This window comes from Pantherophis guttatus, chromosome 7 (assembly GCF_059756535.1).
Source record: "Pantherophis guttatus breed Tessera chromosome 7, ASM5975653v1, whole genome shotgun sequence".
In the NCBI taxonomy this organism is placed as follows: Eukaryota; Metazoa; Chordata; class Lepidosauria; order Squamata; family Colubridae; genus Pantherophis; species Pantherophis guttatus.
In genome coordinates, this window is record NC_142069.1 from 84,058,852 (window position 1) to 84,079,909 (window position 21,058).

The 21,058-nt window shown below is 47.9% G+C and overlaps 1 protein-coding gene across 8 annotated transcripts in view; it reads right to left on the bottom strand.

Moving 5' to 3' along the window:
* Positions 1–12,664, bottom strand: part of NTF3 (neurotrophin 3) — a 96,022-nt gene extending 83,358 nt beyond the window's left edge. The window contains exon 1 of one of the 8 annotated variants that reach the window (XM_087873316.1): positions 12,362–12,664. Coding sequence is in view for 1 of the 8 variants with exons in the window: in XM_087873313.1 (XP_087729439.1) it covers positions 10,070–10,097 (28 nt within the window). In the remaining 7 variants the exon portion in view is untranslated. Of the gene's footprint in view, positions 1–10,069; positions 10,392–11,008; positions 11,074–12,016; positions 12,249–12,361 lie in introns of those variants that run through there. The other 7 variants (XM_087873320.1, XM_087873317.1, XM_087873315.1 and 4 more) reach the window with 7 other exon arrangements.
* Positions 12,665–21,058: the final 8,394 nt, after the last annotated feature.

Genomic DNA, 21,058 nt, shown 5'->3' on the forward strand with positions numbered 1-21,058 from the left:
ATAGAGAGATACAGAGAGAGGGGAGAGAGAGAGAGAGAGAGAGAGAGAGAGAGAGAGAGAGAGAGAGAGAGAGAGAGAGAGAGAGAGAGGGAAGGGTTTTGTGATTCCTGGTGTTTTTTTAACTGCCCTAATGACCATCTTGGTAGGCGTGGCTAGGGGGTCAAGTGACTAGGTGGGTGATGTGGAGTTGGCCACGCCCACCCAGGTTTTGTGGCTCCCGGTGGTTTTTTTTCTGTGGGAAACGGGTCCAAATGGCTCTTTGAGTGTTTAAAGTTGCAGACTCCTGGGTTAGAGCAATCAACCAACGGAATAGCTTGCCTTCAGAAGTTGTGGGAGCTCCATCACTGCAGGCTTTCCAAAAGAGCTCGGACAACCAATGAGCATGGGGGTTGGACTAGAAGACCTCTGGGTTCCCTTCCATTATTCTACGATGTTCAAAGCTCCTTTTCTTTCTCTGTTTGGCCTCAGTTTGCAACATGGCCCAATTCTTTCCGAAGCACAGTTTCCAATTGCACAACAGACTCGCGAGAATGCATTAACCTCTGGCGGGAAATGTTTCCATTCAGCGTGCAGTTCTGGTGCAGCCTATCAAAGATACCATCTTTGGTAACATGTCTCCACTTTCCCAATCAGATACACAAACAGAGCGCGATTTGCTGGAAGAATACCTCTGCTGCCAGGCTAATTATCCCAGGATAATTGGGTCACTCTCTTGCTCCTGGCTGTGCAACACAGCCATCGACCCCGTTCGACGAGGACGATGATGCACGCTCAATACAAGCTCACACACTTTCTCCCTCCGCACACTCAATACAAGCTCACACACTTTCTCCCTCCGCACACTCAATACAAGCTCACACACTTTCTCCCTCGGCATAATCACCCCGACTTTAGCACCTTGCAGTCAATCAGGTTCTTCAGGAATTGGAAACAGTTCTCCAAAGTCCCGAAAAGAACAATCAGAACAGGCTAAACAGGATGATAAAACATTCATGGGTTGGAAGAGGGCTCTGACCCCGTTAAAGTATGTGACAGTTTGATTTTTTTTTCAACCAGACACCTGCCGGTTGAAGGCCGGAACAGAAAACTCAACTCTCGTTTCATTCGTGCGGAGGTCAGCAACCTGCGGCTCTGGAGCCGCATGCGGCTCTTTCATCCCCCTTGCTGTGGCTCCCTGTTGGCTGAACCACCACTGGCTGGCCCCGCCCATCACCCTCCCCGCCCAGTCACTCCTCGCCTGGCCTGAGAAGGTAAGGGTGATGGCGGGAGATGGAGACCTGCTCCATATTCCAAGCAGGAACCTCACACAGCCATAAAAAGCTCAAAAAAACCAACTTTCACACTTTACACACACAAAGGCCCCATTTTGGGGCCTTTTTTCTGCCCTTTTTTCTGCCCTTCTCCAGCCTTTTTTCTGCCCATTTTCGAGGCTTTCTTCAGCTTGGGTTTTTTTTTTTTTTTTTGGAAAAAATGGGCTGAAAAAAGCCTCAAAAACAAGCAGAAAAAATGGGCAGAAAAAAGCCTCGAAAATGGGCTGGAAAAAAGCCCCGAAAATGAGCTGAAAAATGGCCTGATAAAGGCTGAAAAAGGGCCCGAAAACGGGGCATACGGAGGCCAAAATACAGCCGGCGGGTGGGTGGGGCTTCGGCAATATTTGGTCTATAAGACACACAGACATTTTCACCCCCTTTTGGAGACAAAAAAGTGCCTCTTATAGTCTGAAAAATACGGTACTCTCTCTCTCTCAGCCCAAACTCATTTCACAGAGTTGTTGCTGTGGGGAAAAAAATAGGAGGAAGGAGGTGTGTTGGATATGTTTGCTGCCTTGAGTTATTTGTTAAAAAAACAAAAGCAAGATACAAATTAAATAATATAGCTGGGGGCCTGATGATCCACAGGGAGCACTTCTTCTAGTAACAACCTACGGGGTCTCTTCTTACTACCATGTTTTCACGAAAATAAGACCAGTTCTTATATTAATTTTTTGCTCCAAAAGACACATTAGGGCTTATTTTCTGGTTAGGTCTTATTTTGGGGAAAATACGGAACTAAATGCATCCATCTGGCTGACAATCTTAATTGGGGCTTATTTGGGGAGTAGGACTTATATTACAAGCATCCTGAAAATCATGCTAGGACTTATTTTCCAGTTGGGTCTTATTTTCGGAGAAACAGAGTACGAGAAGAGAAGAGAAATTTCATTTTCTAGTATCTAGGGTGAGTATCTTCTCCTTTGTAGATCTCAGACAGTAAGAGGAGTTCCGAAGGGAAATGGGTTTGGACCCCAAGCTCCCAAGATAGAGACAAGGAGCAAGATCTTCTCGTCTCTTCTTCCAAGCTTTGAACTGTTGACTGACTTTAATGATGCTACTGTTAAAAGCATTGGAGTGGTTTTTTTCCCCAGGTTCTGTATTTTTTGTTTATTTATTTATTTATTTCGAATTTACATACCGCCCTTCTCCCGGAGGACTCAGGGCGGTGTACAGCCACAAATAAGAAACATAAAATACAAACATTAAAAACAATTAAAAGAATATATATCTATTTGGCCCCATAATTTAAAAAGTGACAAACCAATTAAAAACATTAAAAAATATGTTAAGCCAGCCCGGCTTGCTGGAAAAGGAAAGTTTTAAGGGCATGGCGGAAGGCACCGAGGTCTTGGATTCTCCTTATCTCTGGGGGCAGCTGATTCCAGAGGGTAGGTGCCCCCACAGAGAAGGCCCTCCCCCTGGGGGTCACCAGCCTACATTGTTTTTTGTTTTGTTTTTAAATTAAATTTGTATACTGCCCTACTCCCGAAGGACTCAGGGAGGTGAACAGCCATAAAATAAAACATATAGATACAAAATTTAAAATAGAGATAAAACAAATTAAATAAATTTGGCTGAACCATTTTAAAACCCCAATAATTTAAAACCAAATTTAAAATTCCCATTTAAAAGAGGAAAATTTAGGTCAGGCCAGCTTGATGAAATAGGAACGTCTTAAGCGCGCGACGGAAGGTACGCAAATCCGGGATCCTCCGTATCTCCGGGAGGAGCTCGTTCCAGATAGTAGGTGCCCCCACAGAGAAGGCTCTCCCCCTGGGGGCCGCCAGTCGACATTGTTTGGCCGATGGCACCCAGAGGAGCCCCTCTCTATGGGAGCGTACTGGTCGGTGGGAGGCTATTGGTGGTAGTAGGCAGTCCCGCAAATAACCAGGTCCTAAGCCATGGAGCACTCTGAAGGTGATAACCAAAACCTTGAAGCGCACTCGGAAGACCACCGGGAGCCAGTGCAGCTCACGCAGGAGAGGCGTTTGGCTGATGGCACCCTGAGGAGGCCCTCTCTGTGGGAGCTCACAGGTCGATGGGAGGTCATCGGTAGCAGCAGGCGGTCTCGAAGATAACTAGGTCCTATGCCATGGAGAGCTTTAAAGGTGGTAACCAAAACCTTGAAGCGCACCCGGAAGACCACTGGGAGCCAGTGCAGCTCACGCAGGAGAAGTGTTATGTGGGAGTGCCATGCAGCTCCCGTAACTACCCGCGCGGCCGCATTCTGGACCAGTTGGAGCCTCCGGGTGCTCTTCAAGGGGAGCCCCATGTAGAGAGCATTACAGTAGTCCAGGCGAGATTGTTCGTTACTGTGAGCTATTCCAAAGGACTTGTTTAAGTGGAAAGGCAGGGCTGACATTTACTAATTTAAAATAAATATTTCCCTGGTCTGCTCTAAGGTCTGGCTAAAGAAAATAAAAATTAGGGGTGACAGGATAGCAGTATTTCAGTATTTGAGGGGGCTGCCACAAAGAAGAAGGGGGTCAAATTATTCTCCAAAGCACCAGAAGGCAAGGCAAGAAGCAATGGATGGAAACTAACCAAGGAGAGAAGCAACCTGGAATTAGAGAGAAACTTCCTAACAGGGAGGACAACTAAGCAGTGGAACAGCTTGGCCTGCAGAAGTTGTGAATGTCCCATCACTGGATGCTTTTAAGAAAAGACTGGACAGTCATTTGTCTGAAATGGTATAGGGCAGTGATGGCGAACCTTTTCAGCACCGAATGCCGAAAAGGGAGCACTTCAGGCACATGCAAACGCTCGTCAAGACCACAACCAGGAAGAGGAGATGCCCAGGGGGCATACGCGCACCGGATAAGGTACTTATATTTCTGCATCCAGGTCTTCCGGTCACTGCCGCACTTACGCACGCACCGATCAGCTGGCCAGCGCCCATGCTCATGCCGGATAATGGAAGATCAGCTGTTCCAGTTTCCGGCACTGCTGCACGCACAAAAGCCAGCTGATTGTCGCGTGCGCATCTGCGCCAGAAACCCAGAAGAGGAACAGGCAACGCCGTGCATGCCAGGCAACATGGCTCCGCGTGCCACTTTGGACACAGGTGTCATAAGTTCGCAATCAGAGGCATAGGCTTGAGCAAGGGACTAGACTAGAAGACTTCAAAAGTCCTGTTCCATTCTATTCTCTTCCATTCTGTATAAATGCAGATAAATACTTATTCTATTCTATTCTATTCTATTCTATTCTATTCTATTCTATTCTGTTCTGTTCTGTTCTGTTCTGTTCTGTATAAAAGCAGATAAATACCTATTCTATTCCCATTCCCATTCCATTCCATTCTGTATAAATGCAGATAAATACTTATTCTATTCTATTCTATTCTATTCTATTCTATTCTATTCTATTCTATTCTATTCTATTCTATTCTGTATAAAAGCAGATGAATACCTATTCTATTCTATTCTATTCTATTCTATTCTATTCTATTCTATTCTATTCTATTCTGTATAAAAGCAGATTCTATTCCTATTCCTATTCCTATTCCTATTCTTATTCTTATTCCATTCCATTCCATTCCATTCTGTATAAAAGCAGATAAATACTTATTCTGTTCTGTTCTGTTCTGTTCTGTTTTGTTCTGTTCTGTTCTATTCTGTATAAAAGCAGAAAAATACCTATTCTGTTCTGTTCTATTCTATTCTATTCTATTCTGTATAAAAGCAGATTCTATTCCTATTCCTATTCCTATTCCTATTCCTATTCCTATTCCTATTCCTATTCCTATTCCTATTCTTATTCTTATTCCGTTCCATTCCATTCCATTCTGTATAAAAGCAGATAAATACTTATTCTATTCTGTTCTGTTCTGTTCTGTTTTGTTCTGTTCTGTTCTATTCTGTATAAAAGCAGATAAATACCGATTCTATTCTATTCTATTCTATTCTATTCTGTATAAAAGCAGATTCTATTCCTATTCCTATTCCTATTCCTATTCCTATTCTTATTCTTATTCCATTCCATTCCATTCCATTCTGTATAAAAGCAGATAAATACTTATTCTATTCTGTTCTGTTCTGTTCTGTTTTGTTCTGTTCTGTTCTATTCTGTATAAAAGCAGATAAATACCTATTCTGTTCTGTTCTGTTCTGTTCAATTCAATTCAATTCAATTCAATTCTATTCTATTCTATTCTATTCTATTCTATTCTATTCTATTCTATTCTATTCTATTCAATTCTGTCTAAAAGCAGATTCTATTCCTATTCCTATTCCTATTCTTCCTTATTCCATTCCATTCTATTCCCAACCTTCTGAGCTGACTGGACAATTATCCAGCCAACCAGCCAGCAAAGTTCTTGCTAATGCATCTTTAAAGTCAATAAGAGCTGAACAACAAGAATCTCTTTTTTTTTTTTTTTGTCCTCCCTGCCATCAGCCTAATACAGGTAGTCCTCGACTTACAACAGCTCATTTACTGACCGTTCAAACTTACCACGGCACTGAAAAAAGCGACTTGGGACTGTTTTTCACCTTTGATGATGACCTTTGCAGCAACCCCAGGATCGTGCAATCAAAATTCAGACCCTTGGCCGCTGTTTCATATTTATGACCGGGGACTGTGTCCCAAGCTCAGGGGATCCCCCTTTTGTGACCGTCCGCTACACAAAATCAATGGGGAAGCCAGGTTCGTTTAACAACGGGGTTACTAATTTACCAACTGGAGTGGTTCACTTACAGACGGCTGTTACGTATAAACTGGGTTGACGAAATCAGAAATGAGGAGGGGATAAGCCACCTGGGAAAGCCCAGGGAAATCATCAAAGCCATTAAAAAGCAAAAGTTAGAATATTTTGGAACGTGGGATGAGACACCCGGAAAAATACGGCATCCTTCACTTAATCCTCCAGAGAAAGATTGAAGGCAAACGAAGTCCAGGCAGAAGAAGAACATCATGGCTTCAAAAATCTAAGGGACTGGCTTGGACAAAACTCAGCAGCACTTTTTCATGCGGCTGTTGACAAAAATAGGATTGCCAACGTGATCGCCAACGTCTGATGATAGATATGGGAGAAGAGGAAGAAGAAAGAAGAAAGAAGAAAGAAGAAAGAAAGAAAGAAAGAAAGAAAGAAAGAAAGAAGAAGAAGAAGAAGAAGAAGAAGAAGAAGAAGAAGAAGAAGAAGAAGAAGAAGAAGAAGAAGAAGAAGAAGAAGAGGAGGAGGAGGAGGAGGAGGAGGAGGAGGAGGAGGAGGAGGAGGAGGAGGAGGAGGAGGAGGAGGAGGAGGAGGAGGAGGAGGAGGAGGAGGAGGAGGAGAAGCAGCAGCTTTTAAATTTTGTATATATGTATTTTACTTTGTGGCTGTTCACCGCCCTGAGTCCTTCGGGAGTAGGGCGGTATATAAATCCAATAAACTAAACTAAACTAAACTAAACTAAACTAAACTAAACTAAACTAAACTAAACTAAACTAAACTAAACTAAGAAGAGGAGGAGGAGGAGGAGGAGGAGGAGGAGGAGGAGGAGGAAGAAGAAGAAGAAGAAGAAGAAGAAGAAGAAGAAGAAGAAGAAGAAGAAGAAGAAGAAGAAGAAGAAGAAGAAGAAGAAGAAGAAGTTCACTTAACTGTGGCCAAAATGATCATAAAATCGGGAAAAACTCACTCAACCAATGTCTCACTTAACCACAGAAATGTGGGTCGCTATTGTGTTTGTAAATTGAGGACTACTTGTATTTTCGCCACATATTATTTTGGAATTTGGTGGGATGGTATGCTGGGATGATTTACAGCAGTGGTCCTCAACCCTCGGTCCACAAACCAGCAACCGGTCCACTCAAACAAGCGAAGCCCTATCCGTGGGATGCAGGCAGCACACGAAACCACTCCCCTATGGTCCACGGGGGAAAAAAAATCTCTCCACGGAAACAAGTCCCTGGTGCCCCAAAGGTTGTAGGCCACTGAGTTACAGGATGGAAACAGAAGCATCTGGTGTGCCCCTGTGATTTGGGTCCTGCCCCAGACTCCACTGTGGTGGGAACAGAGACCCTGAATAAAAAGCATTTCCTTCTTTGCAGAGAAAGGAATAGATACCGGATGAAGTCAAATACTCTGTCCTGCTTTCGACACTCTTTGCTGTCTAGGCCGGGTATCGGTAACCTGCAGCTCTGGAGCCGTATGCAGCTCTTTCGGCCCTCTGCTGTGGCTCCCTGTCGGGTGAATCCACCATTGGCTGGCCCCGCTCTTCGCCCTCCCCTTCCAGTCACTCCTCGCCTGGCCTGAGAATGTAAGGGTGACGGCGGGGGATGGAGAAGTGGCCAGGGCAGAGACAGAGAGATACAGAGAGAGGGGGAGAGGGAGAGGGAGAGGGAGGGAGGGAGGGAGAGAGAGATGTCAAAAGGGTTTTGTGGTTCCCGGTGTTTTTTAACAACTGGCTCTTTGCCCTAATGACCGGCTGGGTAGGCGTGGCTAGAGAGTCATGTGACTGGTGGAAGTGAGTGACATCGAGTTGGCCACGCCCACCCAACATCACAGACTAGTCCTCAGCAGCAACAACAACAACAACGTTCTAAACCTCAACAACAACCACAATAACCAGGCAGCACGGAGCTTTCATCTTCCAATCGGAAGACTTCCCTCAGCATTATTAGGAACACTCCTGTAATATTGTCAGGGCTCGGATTTACGTCACACACCTCAAAACACAACAGAGCAACCCGCCCAAAATAGACACAAGAGCTACAATTCAAGAGCCCCCCCATACACACACACACACACACAAATATTTGTCTAAAGAAAAGCAGTCAGTTTGTCTACAGGAGGCATCTGAGAGTGACCGTCGTCAACTCATATGCTGGGCCAGCCAGGATTGGCTCTCCCTTCTCCCCGCCAAACATGGCCAACAGCAACTGAAATGGAACCCGGTGTAGGAGATGACCAGGCTTGAACCAGAGAGAAATATCAAGTGTGTCATCAGTCTCGAGTCCCTTCGCGCCCACAAGAGATTTAAGTCCCACCCACCTTGAATTCCATCGTCTCTTATCCCCTTCCAATTTGCTTTGACCTTTAGTAGCTCAGATTCTTGTAGAGAACATTAGCATACAATCAACCCATATTCATCTGAACTGCCTGGACTTCGTATTTCCTGAGCTCGGCAGCTGATCGCTCTTTCTTGGCTATGGTTAAGAATGAAAACCAAGGTAGCCACGGAATCGAGGCTCAAAACGACACCATCTGACACTCTTCAGACCCATTCAGAACCACCTGTTTCCTCCCTGCCTGGAAGGTTTGCGCTCAGTAGCTAAGACACTGAGCTTGTCAGCAGTTGGACGGTTCGAATCTCCAGTACAGTTCTCCTGCGTGAGCAGGGGGTTGGATGAGATGACCTCCGAGATCCCTTCCAACTCCATTACTGTTACCTGAAAACTTTTGGCGCCTCCCTCACTTCTGTCTGTCCCACCAGAGCTCCAAGTTGAGAGTACATCCCCAAGAGAGAATCTACACCCCCCCCCAAACCCTCAGTTAAACATGACAGGTGAGACCAGGTCTTAATCCAAGCCGAGAGGGCAGACAATCTCTTTAACATGGGTGGGTGTTTCTACGAAAATAGGAACTGGCAGTCTAAGCCTGCCCGGAGGATTCCTCTCTAGAAACGCGAGCCCACCTTGTTAAAAATGAATTTTTTTTTAAAAAAGCATTTCCACCGCACCCTTCAGGCAGGAACAAAAGAGACTCGCCAAGACTTTACAGAGGAAGGGGAAGAAGGTACCACCTGTTTTACACGTGGAGGAGCGCCCTTCTCAATTCGGCTCGGCTTTATAACTGCACCATGTAGATTTTGAGTTCGAATCTCGAGTGACCCCTCGGCGGCGAGTTTTGCAAGAATTTTTGAGCTCTCCGGAAAAATAAATAAGGCCTCAACACACACATACCTGCCCCCCTCTCTGCATCCACAGCCCCAGAAAAATCCACAAAATCGCTTCCAGTAATGTCACACACACACACAAACACACACATACATACTTTCTCTGTTTTCCCCAGAATTGAGACGCAAAAACTAGGCTGCCCGGAGAACAGAGAAAAGGCCCGCGGCGTGAGGGTGGGTGGGTGGGAACCCTCTCCTGCTTCTCTCCCCTCCCCCCCCGTAAGAATTCCGCAGGTGACCCCTCCTTCCCCAGGGCTATCTTAATGCCCGGGCCTGATGGGCACTTGCCCCGTGGGTACATAGCCCCCCCCCACTAATCTGTGCATGTTAACCCTTCAATGCACCATGTACCATATAAACAGAACGACATATCGATTACATTTTACATTAAGGCCAACATGCATTAATCGAAATGAGCATTGATAAATATATCAATAGGAGCCTGAGTGGCGAAGGAGGCTAATGCCTCCTACTAAGGCAGCATTTAACATCCAATTACTGCGAGTTCAATTCTCACCAGGCTCAAGGTCGACTCAGCCTTCCATCCTTTCTAAGGCGGGTAAAATGGGGACCCGGTTTGTGGGGGGCAATAAGCTGACTTTTGTATAAAATATACCAAAGGATGAAGGCTATTGCTTAACCCATTGTAAGCCGCCCTGAGTCTCCGGCATATAAAAATAAATAAATAAAAATAAAAATAAATAATATGTTTTAATTTTTGTAGACCATTTCACATTTTTCTTCCCCTTAGGGGCCCCAGTAGACTGATTTGCCCGGGAATGGGGGCATAATGTTGTTAAGACACCCTGCGCGCCCCCCCCCCATTTCCCCGGAGCGCTTTGTCTGAAAGGATCCCGCTCGAAAGGCGCAAAGGCTTACCCCGAGCCTCCTCCGCCGCCGTTCTCATTTCCACCTCCAACTCTCAGCCATAACCTTCCAGCACGGCGGCGGTCCCCCTACCCGAAACAGCCTTGGTTCGGGGACCGTTTCCCATGCAACCTCGATTTCGGCTTTTCCCCACCACCACCACCAAAACCCTTCCCTTATGAGCCCCTTTTTAGGGGGCTGGCAGATCCTGGACAAGCAACTTCTCCGAATCGGTTTGCGTTGGTGACTGTGGTTTTCAGGTGGAAAAGGAGGAGGAGGAAAGGATTGGAGGAGGTGAAAGGGCCCTCCCTTCCCTTCCCCTTCCCCACCCCCTAAAGCTCCACCTAGAAAGTGAAGATGGAAGGGAAAGGAGGAGGAGGAGAGGAGGAGGAGGAGGGCGGCGCCGCTTAAACTCCCGCGCGCAAAGTTTGGGTTTTGCTCTTGCGCGCTCCTTGGCCCTTCCAACTTCGCGACAGCCTCCTGAGATCCTTAGAAAACTCCCTTCGAGCTATCCAAAGCGAGTGTTTTTTTTTCTCTTTTTCTCTCCCCCCCCCCCCAGGAGCGTTGGAGTCTTCGAGCTGGGGATTTGAACTGTAGAATCTCCTCCGTTTTTCTTTCTTTCTTTCTTTCTTTCTTTCTTTCTTTCTTTCTTTCTTTCTTTCTTTCTTTCTTTCTTTCTTTCTTTCTTTCTTTCTTTCCTTCCATCCTTCCTTCCTTTCTTTATTTATGCCTTCGCACGAAAGCCCCCCATCCCCACCCCTTCGAGGCTGGGCGCTCCGCGCAAGCGACCCCCATACCGGCCGGAGAGCATCAGGGAAGGGGGCATCAAAGGGTCTCCCCCCCCCACACTTTTGCACTCTGGACCTGCCTTGTGCCTCCCCCTCCCCGTCCTGCGCTCGTTTCCACCTACCACCCACGAATGACGACCTCTCCCCCCCCCACCACACACACCTTTCCAGCTCCTGCAAACCCCCGACCAAGCGCCCCGTCCTTGCGCCTAGTTTCTACCGCGGGATCCGAATCTGCAGCACCAAAGAACCGGAAAGCATTCTGCCCCCCCCCCGCCTCCCTTCACCTCCTCCACCCAATGGCCCTGGAGAGAGAGAGAGATCAGCGAGGTGGGCTCGCTTGTCCTTCCCCTCCCGAGTTGGGTTGGCCAAGGCTGCCCCGAGGACGGAAAGTACCCACTCGGTCTTCCTCCTCCTCCCCGTTGGAAAACTTCGCTGCGCCGGGATGGAGGGGAGCGATCCAAAGGGAGATGGGGGGGGGGAAGAGACCCCCACAGCTCTTCTCTCGGGGGGGGGAAGAGACCCCCACCTCTTTTCTCGGGGGTGGGAAGAGACCCCCACCTCTTTTCTCGGGGGGGGGAAAGAGACCCCCACCTCTTTTCTCGGGGGTGGGAAGAGACCCCCACCTCTTCTCTCGGGGGGAGAGAAGAGACCCCCACAGCTCTTCTCTCGGGAGGGGGGGAGATATCCCCACAGGTCTTCTCTGGGGGGGAGAGACCCTCACAGCTCTTCTCTCGGGAGCGGGGAGAGACCCCCACAGCTCTTCTCTGGGGGGGAAGAGACCCCCACCTCTTCTCTCGGGGGGAAGAGACCCCCACCTCTTATCTCGGGGGGAGAGAAGAGACCCCCACAGCTCTTCTCTCGGGAGGGGGGGAGATATCCCCACAGGTCTTCTCTGGGGGGAAGAGACCCCCACAGCTCTTCTCTCGGGGAGGAGGGGAAGAGACCCCCACAGCTCTTCTCTCGGGAGCGGGGAGAGACCCCCACAGCTCTTCTCTGGGGGGGAAGAGACCCCCACAGCTCTTCTCTCGGGGAGGGGGGGAGACCCCAGCTCTTCTCTCGGGGAGGCGGGAAGAGACCCCCACAGCTCTTCTCTCGGGGGGGGAAGAGACCCCCACAACTGGGGCAGAGGACGGAGGGAAGCGGCGGCGGAGCTTAAAACGGAGGTTACCTGGAGTCCTGCGAAACCTGGAACGGCGGCCCCCCGCCCGCCTGCCTGCCTGAGATTCAACCGGGGGGGAGGTGGCTGGCGGGCCGGGAGAGGCTCCCTTCTCTGCCCGGGCCCGCCGCTCATCGACTCCCGCCTGCCTGCCAGCCGGGCTCCCTTTGGAAGCCGAGAGGAGGGGGACTAGCGCGCCCCCCGCCTCCAGGTTGAGGAGGGAAGGGCGGGCGGGGAGGCAGGCAAGCGCCTCCCTCCCCCTCCCCAGACCCTCTCCCACCCACCCACCCAGAGCTCGGGATCGCCCCCCACCCACCCAAACCGACCGGCTTTTTCTTGGGAGGGGGGTGGTCTTACCGCGGGAGGAGCGAGCCTGGCATCCGTGGTGATGGGGAACCTCGCCGGGGTTGGGGGCGTCATGAAAAGAAGAGGAAGGGGCGGAGGGAGGGAAGCCCCGCGCCCGGAGAAAGAGAAGAAAAAAGCGTCTCTGCGCCTCGCAGGGCAGGAGCTGCGCGGGCTCTAAGGAACCCGCGCGGGGCTAAAGCAGCGCAGAGTTAACCCTTTGCTGACCGTGCCCTGGGTGGGGTGGGGTGGGGTGGAGTGGGGGGCGAGGGCCTCGTATGCTGGACGGACCACCGGGCAAAGGAGCGTCCGATGGAGAAAGGATCGCCCGGCTTAGCGCCGCATCTTCCAAGCCAGCCTCGCTCGGAGTTGTTGCGCCTTTGCCGCGGTCCACACGTTCCCGGCGGCGCTTCAAAGGAGCGGCGTTCTCGGACACGCGTGGAAAACCGGGCGGGGGGGGGGAAGGCGTCCCAGCTTTCTTTTGCCGATGGAGCACCGGAGCCTGGCTAGCTTGTCGGTCGGAAAGGTCGGCTTGTTCTCCTGCGTAAAGCAGGGGGTTGGACTAGATGACCTCTAAGTTCCCTCCCAACTCCCTATTACTCAGGGGTGAAATCCAGCAGGTTCTGATGACAGGTTCTGGAGAACCGGTAGCGGAGAGAACCGGTAGCGGAAATTTGGAGTTTAAGTTCAGAGAACCGGCAAATACCACCTCTGGCTGGCCCCAAGAGTGGGGTGGGAATGGAGATTTTACAATATCCTTCCCCCCAGGAGTGGGGAGGGAATGGGGATTTTGCAGTATCCTTCCCCTGGAGTGGGGTGGGAATGGAGATTTTGCAGTATCCTTTCTCTGCCACGCCCATCAAGCCACGCCCACAGAACCAGTAGTAAAAAAAAATTGGATTTCACCACTGCTATTACTGTTACTGGATCGCTCTCTCTCTCTCTCTCTCTCTCTCTCTCTCTCTCTCTCTCTCTCTCTCTCTCTCTCTCTCTCTCTCTCTCTCTTGGATTCGCAGCAGAGAAAATTCGCCCTCTGGGGGTGGAGAAGGGAGGGGGTGACCCGGCCCGACCAAGTAGCCCCCTTCCACCGCCCCCCAAAACCCTTGTTTGCTCACCCAGAAGAGCACCCCTCTAATTCTCTCGCTCGGCTCCCGCTGTCTGCTCCGGGAGCAGCCACGCTTCTCTGGCTCACCTCGGGGTCTCCTTTCCACCGAGAAATAGCCGCATCTCCCTCTCTTTTTCCTTGCCTTCTGCCGGAGGCTGGTCTGTCTGCCCCTCCGGGTGAGATCAACGGCCTAGGGCCGCCTCGGGCATCCCCTGCAGGGAGGAGGCTTCAAGTCGGGGGGGGGAGGCGAATAGAGCCATGCAGCATCTTCTAAGAAGCAATCTGGGTCTTCCCCTTCATTTAGACGTGCAGAAGGCACGGACCGAATTTATTTATTTATTTATTTATTTATTTATTTATTTATTTATTTAGATTTGATTTGATTTGATTTGATTTATATGCTGCCCTCCTCCGGAGACTCAGGGCGGCTTACAATGTGCTCAGCAAAAGCCTTCATCCTTTTTGTATATTTTATACAAAGTCAGCTTATTGCCCCCACAAACCGGATCCTCAATTTACCCACCTTTGAAAGGATGGAAGGCTGAGTCAACCTTGAGCCTTGGTGAGATTCGAACCAGCAGTAATTGCAGGCAGCTGTTCTTAATAACAGGGTGCTTTAGACCACTGTACTACCAAGGCTCTATTTATTTCTTTTATTCAATTTGTATAACCGCCCTTCTCCTAGTGGACTCAGGGCGGTGCACAGCCAAAACTAAAACACATACCGATACAAAATTTAAAATTTTTAAAAAGAATTTCATAACTTTGGCCCCCAAATTTAAAACATTCAAACTAAAACCCATTGACAATTTAAAAAACTAAAAAAGCCAGCCCTGCTTGATGGAAAAGAAAAGTTTTTAGGGCACGGCGAAAGACCCGGAGATCCGATATCCTTGTATCTCTGGGGGCAACTTGTTCCAGAGGGTAGGTGCCCCCACAGAGAAGGCCCTCCCCCTGGGGGTCGCCAGCCGACACTGCCTGGCTGACGGCACCCTGAGGAGTCCCTCTCTGTGGGCGCATACTGGTCGGTGGGAGGCTATCGGCGGCAGAAGGCGGTCCCGCAAATACCCAGGTCCTAAGCCATGGAGCGCTTTAAAGGTGGTAACCAACACCTTGAAGCGCACCGGAAGACCACTGGAAGCCAATGCAGCTCACGCAGGAGAGGTGTCACATGGGAGCGCCCCCTCGCTCCCATAATCCCCTGCCCAGCCGCAGGATCTATTTTTCCCCTTAACCATCATTGCTTTGCCAACCGAGCTGACATCTGGCAGGAAGCTGCGACAGGCACCTGAGCCAGAGACAGGTGGCGAAGCCTAGTGGTTAGAGTTAGGGCCAAGCCAAGCCAAGCTCAAAGGAATGGCTTTGGAATCTCTCTCTTTCTCTCAGCCCACCCCCCACCTCGCAGGGTTGTTGTTTTGCAGAGAAAAACGAGGGAGAGAGGGGAATGCTAAGTACTTCGCCCGTCCCTCGTGGAGGTAAACCTGAAACCAAGCCAGATGCTGGGTAGTACCCACGCCCTGTGGACACGAACACGTCTTGCTGGAGGAAATTTTTCCAAAACGATGTACTAAACCTGACTTTCGTCATCGAATTTATCCTATTTCATGAGTAGCCACCCCGATTCTTAAACAGATCTGATCGTCAACCCAAATCAACCCGCGTGGGTGCTTTTCAAGGCGTCAGTCTAAGTACTGATGGGGAGGAACCCGGGCGAATAACCCCCGCCCCCCAGGCTGTGGAGGATTAGAACCCAGATCTCCTCTCTCTTAATCCAGGACCTTCCTTCTCACCCCAACTCCGGCTCCATTGTCAGATCAGGGCAGTGGTGAAATCCAATTTTTTTTTACTACCGGTTCTGTGGGCGTGGCTTGGTGGGCGTGGCAGGGGAAGGATACTGCAAAATCTCCATTTCCACCCCATTCCAGGGGAAGGATACTGCAGAATCCCCATTCCCGCCCCACTCCTGGGAGAAGGTTATTGCAAAATCCCCATTCCCACCCCACTCCTGGGGGAAGGATACTGCAGAATCCCCATTCCCGCCCCACTCCTGGGGGAAGGATACTGCAGAATCCCCTTTCCCGCCCCACTCCTGGGAGAAGGATATTGCAAAATATCCATTCCCACTCCACTCCTGGAGGAAGGATATTGCAGAATCCCCATTCCCACCCCACTCCTGGGGGAAGCATATTGCAGAATCCCCATTCCCGCTCCACTCCTGGGAGAAGGATATTGCAAAATCCCCATTCCCACCCCACTCCTGGGGGAAGCATATTGCAGAATCCCCATTCCCGCCCCACTCCTGGGAGAAGGATATTGCAAAATCCCCATTCCCACCCCACTCCTGGGGGAAGCATATTGCAGAATCCCCATTCCCGCCCCACTCCTGGGGGAAGCATATTGCAGAATCCCCATTCCCACCCCACTCCTGGGAGAAGGATATTGCAAAATCTCCATTCCCACCCCACTCTGCGGCCAGCCAGAGGTGGCATTTGCCGGTTCTCCACTCTGCTCAAAATTTCCGCTACCAGTTCTCCAGAACCTGTCAAAACCTGCTGGATTCCATCCCTGGATCAGGGCCACCGCAAATATTAAAAGGCTTGATTGCTGACACTGTAGACAATTGCCATTAATTTAAGCAGGTTTTTTTTTTACAATTACTTTGCCATTAAACTCTGAAAAATGAAGATGATCCTTTGACGTTTGTCACATTTCTGATGCTTAATTCAAGGAGGATATATTTAATAGGTCCCTTAGAAACATTTCTCACAGCAGAGAAGATTCATGCTTTCATTTAAAGGGAGCAAGAAATCTTTTTTCAGAGGTATTCTTCATTTTACTTCTTCTACCCCGTCTTCCTCCCAAATACAACTTCTTATGTTTGCTGGGTCCAAAAATTAGAATTCTCCCAACCATTTATACAGTAGTGGCCAAAATTGTGGAAACCTTTTGGGAAAAGTGTATTTTCTAAAACTAGCTAATAACACCACTTTTTTTTTTTTTTGGAGTAGTACCATAAAATTATATATCAATGGAAAGATAATTTAATCAAGGATGTAATGCAATCACTTTTATGAAGGATTTGCTATTAGAATAGCAGTTACGGTGTAAAGAAGAAAAGTGAAACACATAGAAAAAACGAGATATACAAAAATGATCACCATAGAAAAAATGAGATATACAAAAATTATCACCATGTCAATTAATACTTAGTTGGGGTAACCTTTAGCATGAATGACGGCCTTACAACGTCTTCCCATGGAGGGAACCAAGTCTTTTAGTTCTGCAGCTGTTCTAATGTGGAACCAAGATTGAATGATGGCTTCTATTAACTGGGTTTTATTGCTGGGTTGCTTCTGACTAACAAGTTTCTTTAGTCAGCTCCATAGATTTTCAATTGGATGAAGGTCTGGGCTATTCCCAGGCCATTCCAGCAATGGAATATGATTATCCTGAAACTCCAAAAAAAGAATGGTGTTATTAGCTATTAAACCTCAAAAATGCACTTTTCCCAAAAGGTTTCCACAATTTTGGCCACTACTGTATATACCTCACTCCCCTACTAGAACCTTATCTGAGAATTAGGATTATATTCCTCTTTACAGCCCCAAAAGTTTAATCATTAGAGGGAAGAAAAGGTTTTGCAAAAATTCCCAATTCCACCGGTTTTCTTTGGACTTTCTTTAGAAATCTTTTTTTTTCTTTCTTTCCCAGATTGTAAAAATTCTGGGTAACTTTGAAATGGCAGCAAAGAAAAAGATCGGAAACTTCCACTTTTGTTTTACCAAAAAGAATCGGGAAGAATCCGATATTTTGCAGCCCAGATCTGCCTGTCTCATCTAAGGGGCGGGAAGCAATATTTGGCTAATGTGGGGAGTCTCCCCTCACCCCACCCCAGAGAAGTTTCGTAACCGGATCCGCAGCTTTTAAGATGAGTCTGTTTTCCACCCCCTGCAAAGACGAATAACAACTGAAGGATTTTCCTTTGCGTCAGCTGTAAATAAAAGGAAACCCTGGTTATCGTACAATTTATGCACTAAGGCAGTGGTGAAATCTAAAATTTGTTACTACCGGTTCTGTGGGCGTGGCTTGGTGGGGGGGGGTTAATGTGACTGGGTGGGCGTGGTCAATTTTTTTTTTTTACTTTTAAAACCATTTTTTCTGCAACCTCTTCAAAAGGCTCTGACGATCCCAACTGAGTTGCCTGATCGGCAGAGGCTTTTTTTTTCTTTTAAATGCCTCTGCCGATCCAAGATGAGTTGCCTGATCGGCAGAGGCTTTTTTTTTCTTTTAAATGCCTCTGATGATCCAAGCTGAGTCGCCTGATCGGCAGAGGCTTTTTTTCTTTTAAATGCCTCTGCCGATCCAAGCTGAGTTGCCTGATCAGCACAGGCTTTTTTTTCTTTTAAATGCCTCTGACAATCCAAGCTGAGTTGCCTGATTGGCAGAGGCTTTTTTTCTTTTAAATGCCTCTGCCGATCCAAGCTGAGTTGCCTGATCAGCACAGGCTTTTTTTTCTTTTAAATGCCTCTGATGATCCAAGCTGAGTCGCCTGATCAGCAGAGGCTTTTTTTCTTTTAAATGCCTCTGCCGATCCAAGCTGAGTTGCCTGATCAGCACAGGCTTTTTTTTTCTTTTAAATGCCTCTGACAATCCAAGCTGAGTTGCCTGATTGGCAGAGGCTTTTTTTCTTTTAAATGCCTCTGCCGATCCAAGCTGAGTTGCCTGATCAGCACAGGCTTTTTTTTCTTTTAAATGCCTCTGACGATCCAAGCTGAGTTGCCTGATCATCAGAGGCTTTTTTTTCTTTTAAATGCCTCTGATGATCCAAGCTGAGTCGCCTGATCAGCAGAGGCTTTTTTTCTTTTAAATGCCTCTGACGATCCAAGCTGAGTTGCCTGATCGGCAGAGCCTTTTTTTCTTTTAAAAGCCTCTGATGATCCAAGCTGAGTTGCCTGATCAGCAGAGCCTTTTTTTCTTTTAAAAGCCTCTGACGATCCAAGCTGAGTTGCCTGATTGGCAGAGGCTTTTTTTTCTTTTAAATGCCTCTGACAATCCAAGCTGAGTTGCCTGATCGGCAGAGCCTTTTTTTCTTTTAAAAGCCTCTGACGATCCAAGCTGAGTTGCCTGATCGGCAGAGGCTTTTTTTTTCTTTTAAATGCCTCTGATGATCCAAGCTGAGTCGCCTGATCGGCAGAGGCTTTTTTTCTTTTAAATGCCTCTGCCGATCCAAGCTGAGTTGCCTGATCAGCACAGGCTTTTTTTTCTTTTAAATGCCTCTGACGATCCAAGCTGAGTTGCCTGATCATCAGAGGCTTTTTTTTCTTTTAAATGCCTCTGATGAGCCAAGCTGAGTCGCCTGATCGGCAGAGGCTTTTTTTCTTTTAAATGCCTCTGACGATCCAAGCTGAGTTGCCTGATCGGCAGAGCCTTTTTTTCTTTTAAAAGCCTCTGACGATCCAAGCTGAGTTACCTGATCGGCAGAGCCTTTTTTTCTTTTAAAAGCCTCTGACGATCCAAGCTGAGTTGCCTGATCGGCAGAGCCTTTTTTTCTTTTAAAAGCCTCTATCGATCCAAGCTGAGTTGCCTGATCAGCAGAGGCTTTTTTTTCTTTTAAATGCCTCTGATGATCCAAGCTGAGTTGCCTGATCATCAGAGGCTTTTTTTCTTTAAAAAACCTCTGCCGATCCAAGCTGAGTTGCCTGATCGGCAGAGGCTTTTTTTCTTTTAAATGCCTCTGACGATCCAAGATGAGTTGCCTGATCGGCAGAGGCTTTTTTTTCTTTTAAATGCCTCTATCGATCCAAGCTGAGTTGCCTGATCAGCAGAGGCTTTTTTCTTTTAAATGCCTCTGCCGATCCAAGCTGAGTTGCCTGATCAGCAGAGGCTTTTTTCTTTTAAATGCCTCTGCCGATCCAAGCTGAGTTGCCTGATCATCAGAGTCTTTTTTTTCTTTTAAATGCCTCTGATGATCCAAGCTGAGTTGCCTGATCATCAGAGGCTTTTTTTCTTTAAAAAACCTCTGCCGATCCAAGCTGAGTTGCCTGATCGGCAGAGGCTTTTTTTCTTTTAAATGCCTCTGACGATCCAAGCTGAGTTGCCTGGATCATCAGAGGCATTTTAAAGAAAAAAAGACTCTGATGATCGCTCGGCTCAGCTGGGCATGGGAGGGCAGGGATTTTTGCTACCAATTCTCCAAACCACCCGCCTCCATCGCTACCGGATCGGGCGATCCAGTTCGAACCGGGAGCATTTCACCCCTGCACTAAGGATCATGTCCAAGAGAATAGAATAGAATAGAATTTTTTTTATTGGCCAAGTGTGATTGGACACACAAGGACTTTGTCTTGGTGCATACGCTCTCAGTGCATATAAAAGAAAAAAAAAAGGACCATATCCAAGAGTTGATCTTCTTAAGAATTTAGAAGATTACATCCAACCTTAGAACTAAGGTGAAATTTCCTGACCGTGAGGATGATTAATCGACGGAGTCATTTGCCTGCCGGAGTTGGTGGGTCTGTTCCTTCATTGGAGATGTTTCCAAAATAGACTGAAACAACCAATTTGATGTCTAGGAGGATATAAAAGCCTCCTGCCTTGAACAGGGGGTTGAGCTAGATGACCTCGGAGGTCTCTTCCAGCCCTACGATTTTGTGTTTTATCCCTCGGATTCTATGTTTCTGGGCTTCTCATTTCTAATTTGCCAGCCCACCTTTGCAAACATTCCTCCTCCTCCTCCTTCTCATCTTTTAATTAGGGTTGAGGGGTTATGTTTTTACGTTTTATTTCATTCACGGTGTGCGTAGGTTTTGCACAATGTCGTCTTTCTAATGTTGTAAACCAGCCAGAGTTATCCTGGGGTAAGATGGGCGATCGATTATTTTTTATGAAATGAATAATACATTTTTCAAAAATTATTTAATTAAATCGATTGTATTTCTGGGGATTTCTGAACACACTAAACGAATGCCTTGAATGAAAAAGGGAAAATTATTCTGGGGAGGAGGGAAACGGGGCACATAGGGTCTCTCGCGTGGGTGAGGGGTTGGACTGGAGGATCTCTAGGGATCCTTCCAGCTCTATTATTCTTTCTATGATCACGTGGTGTCCATCAGAGGTGGGTTTCAGCAGGTTCTGAGCAGTTCTGGAGAACCGGTAGCAGAAATTTTGAGTAGTTCGGAGAACCGGGAATAAAAATTCTGACTGGCCCCAACCCCATCCATTCTCTGCCTCCCAAGTCCCAGCTGATTGGGAGGAAATGGGGATTTTGCAGTATCCTTCCCCTGGAGTGGGGTAGGAATGGAGATTTTATAGTATCCTTCCCCTGGAATTGGGTAGGAATGGAGATAATACAGTATCCTTCCCCTGGAATGGGGTAGGAATGGAGATTTTACAGTATCCTTCCCTTGGAGTGGGGTAGGAATGGAGATTTTACAGTATCCTTCCCCTGGAGTGGGGTAGGAATGGAGATTTTGCAGTATCCTTCCCCTGGAGTGGGGTAGAAATGGAGATTTTTACAGTATCCTTCCCCTGGAGTGGGGTAGAAATGGAGATTTTGCAGTATCCTTCCCCTGGAGTGGGGTAGAAATGGAGATTTTACAGTATCCTTC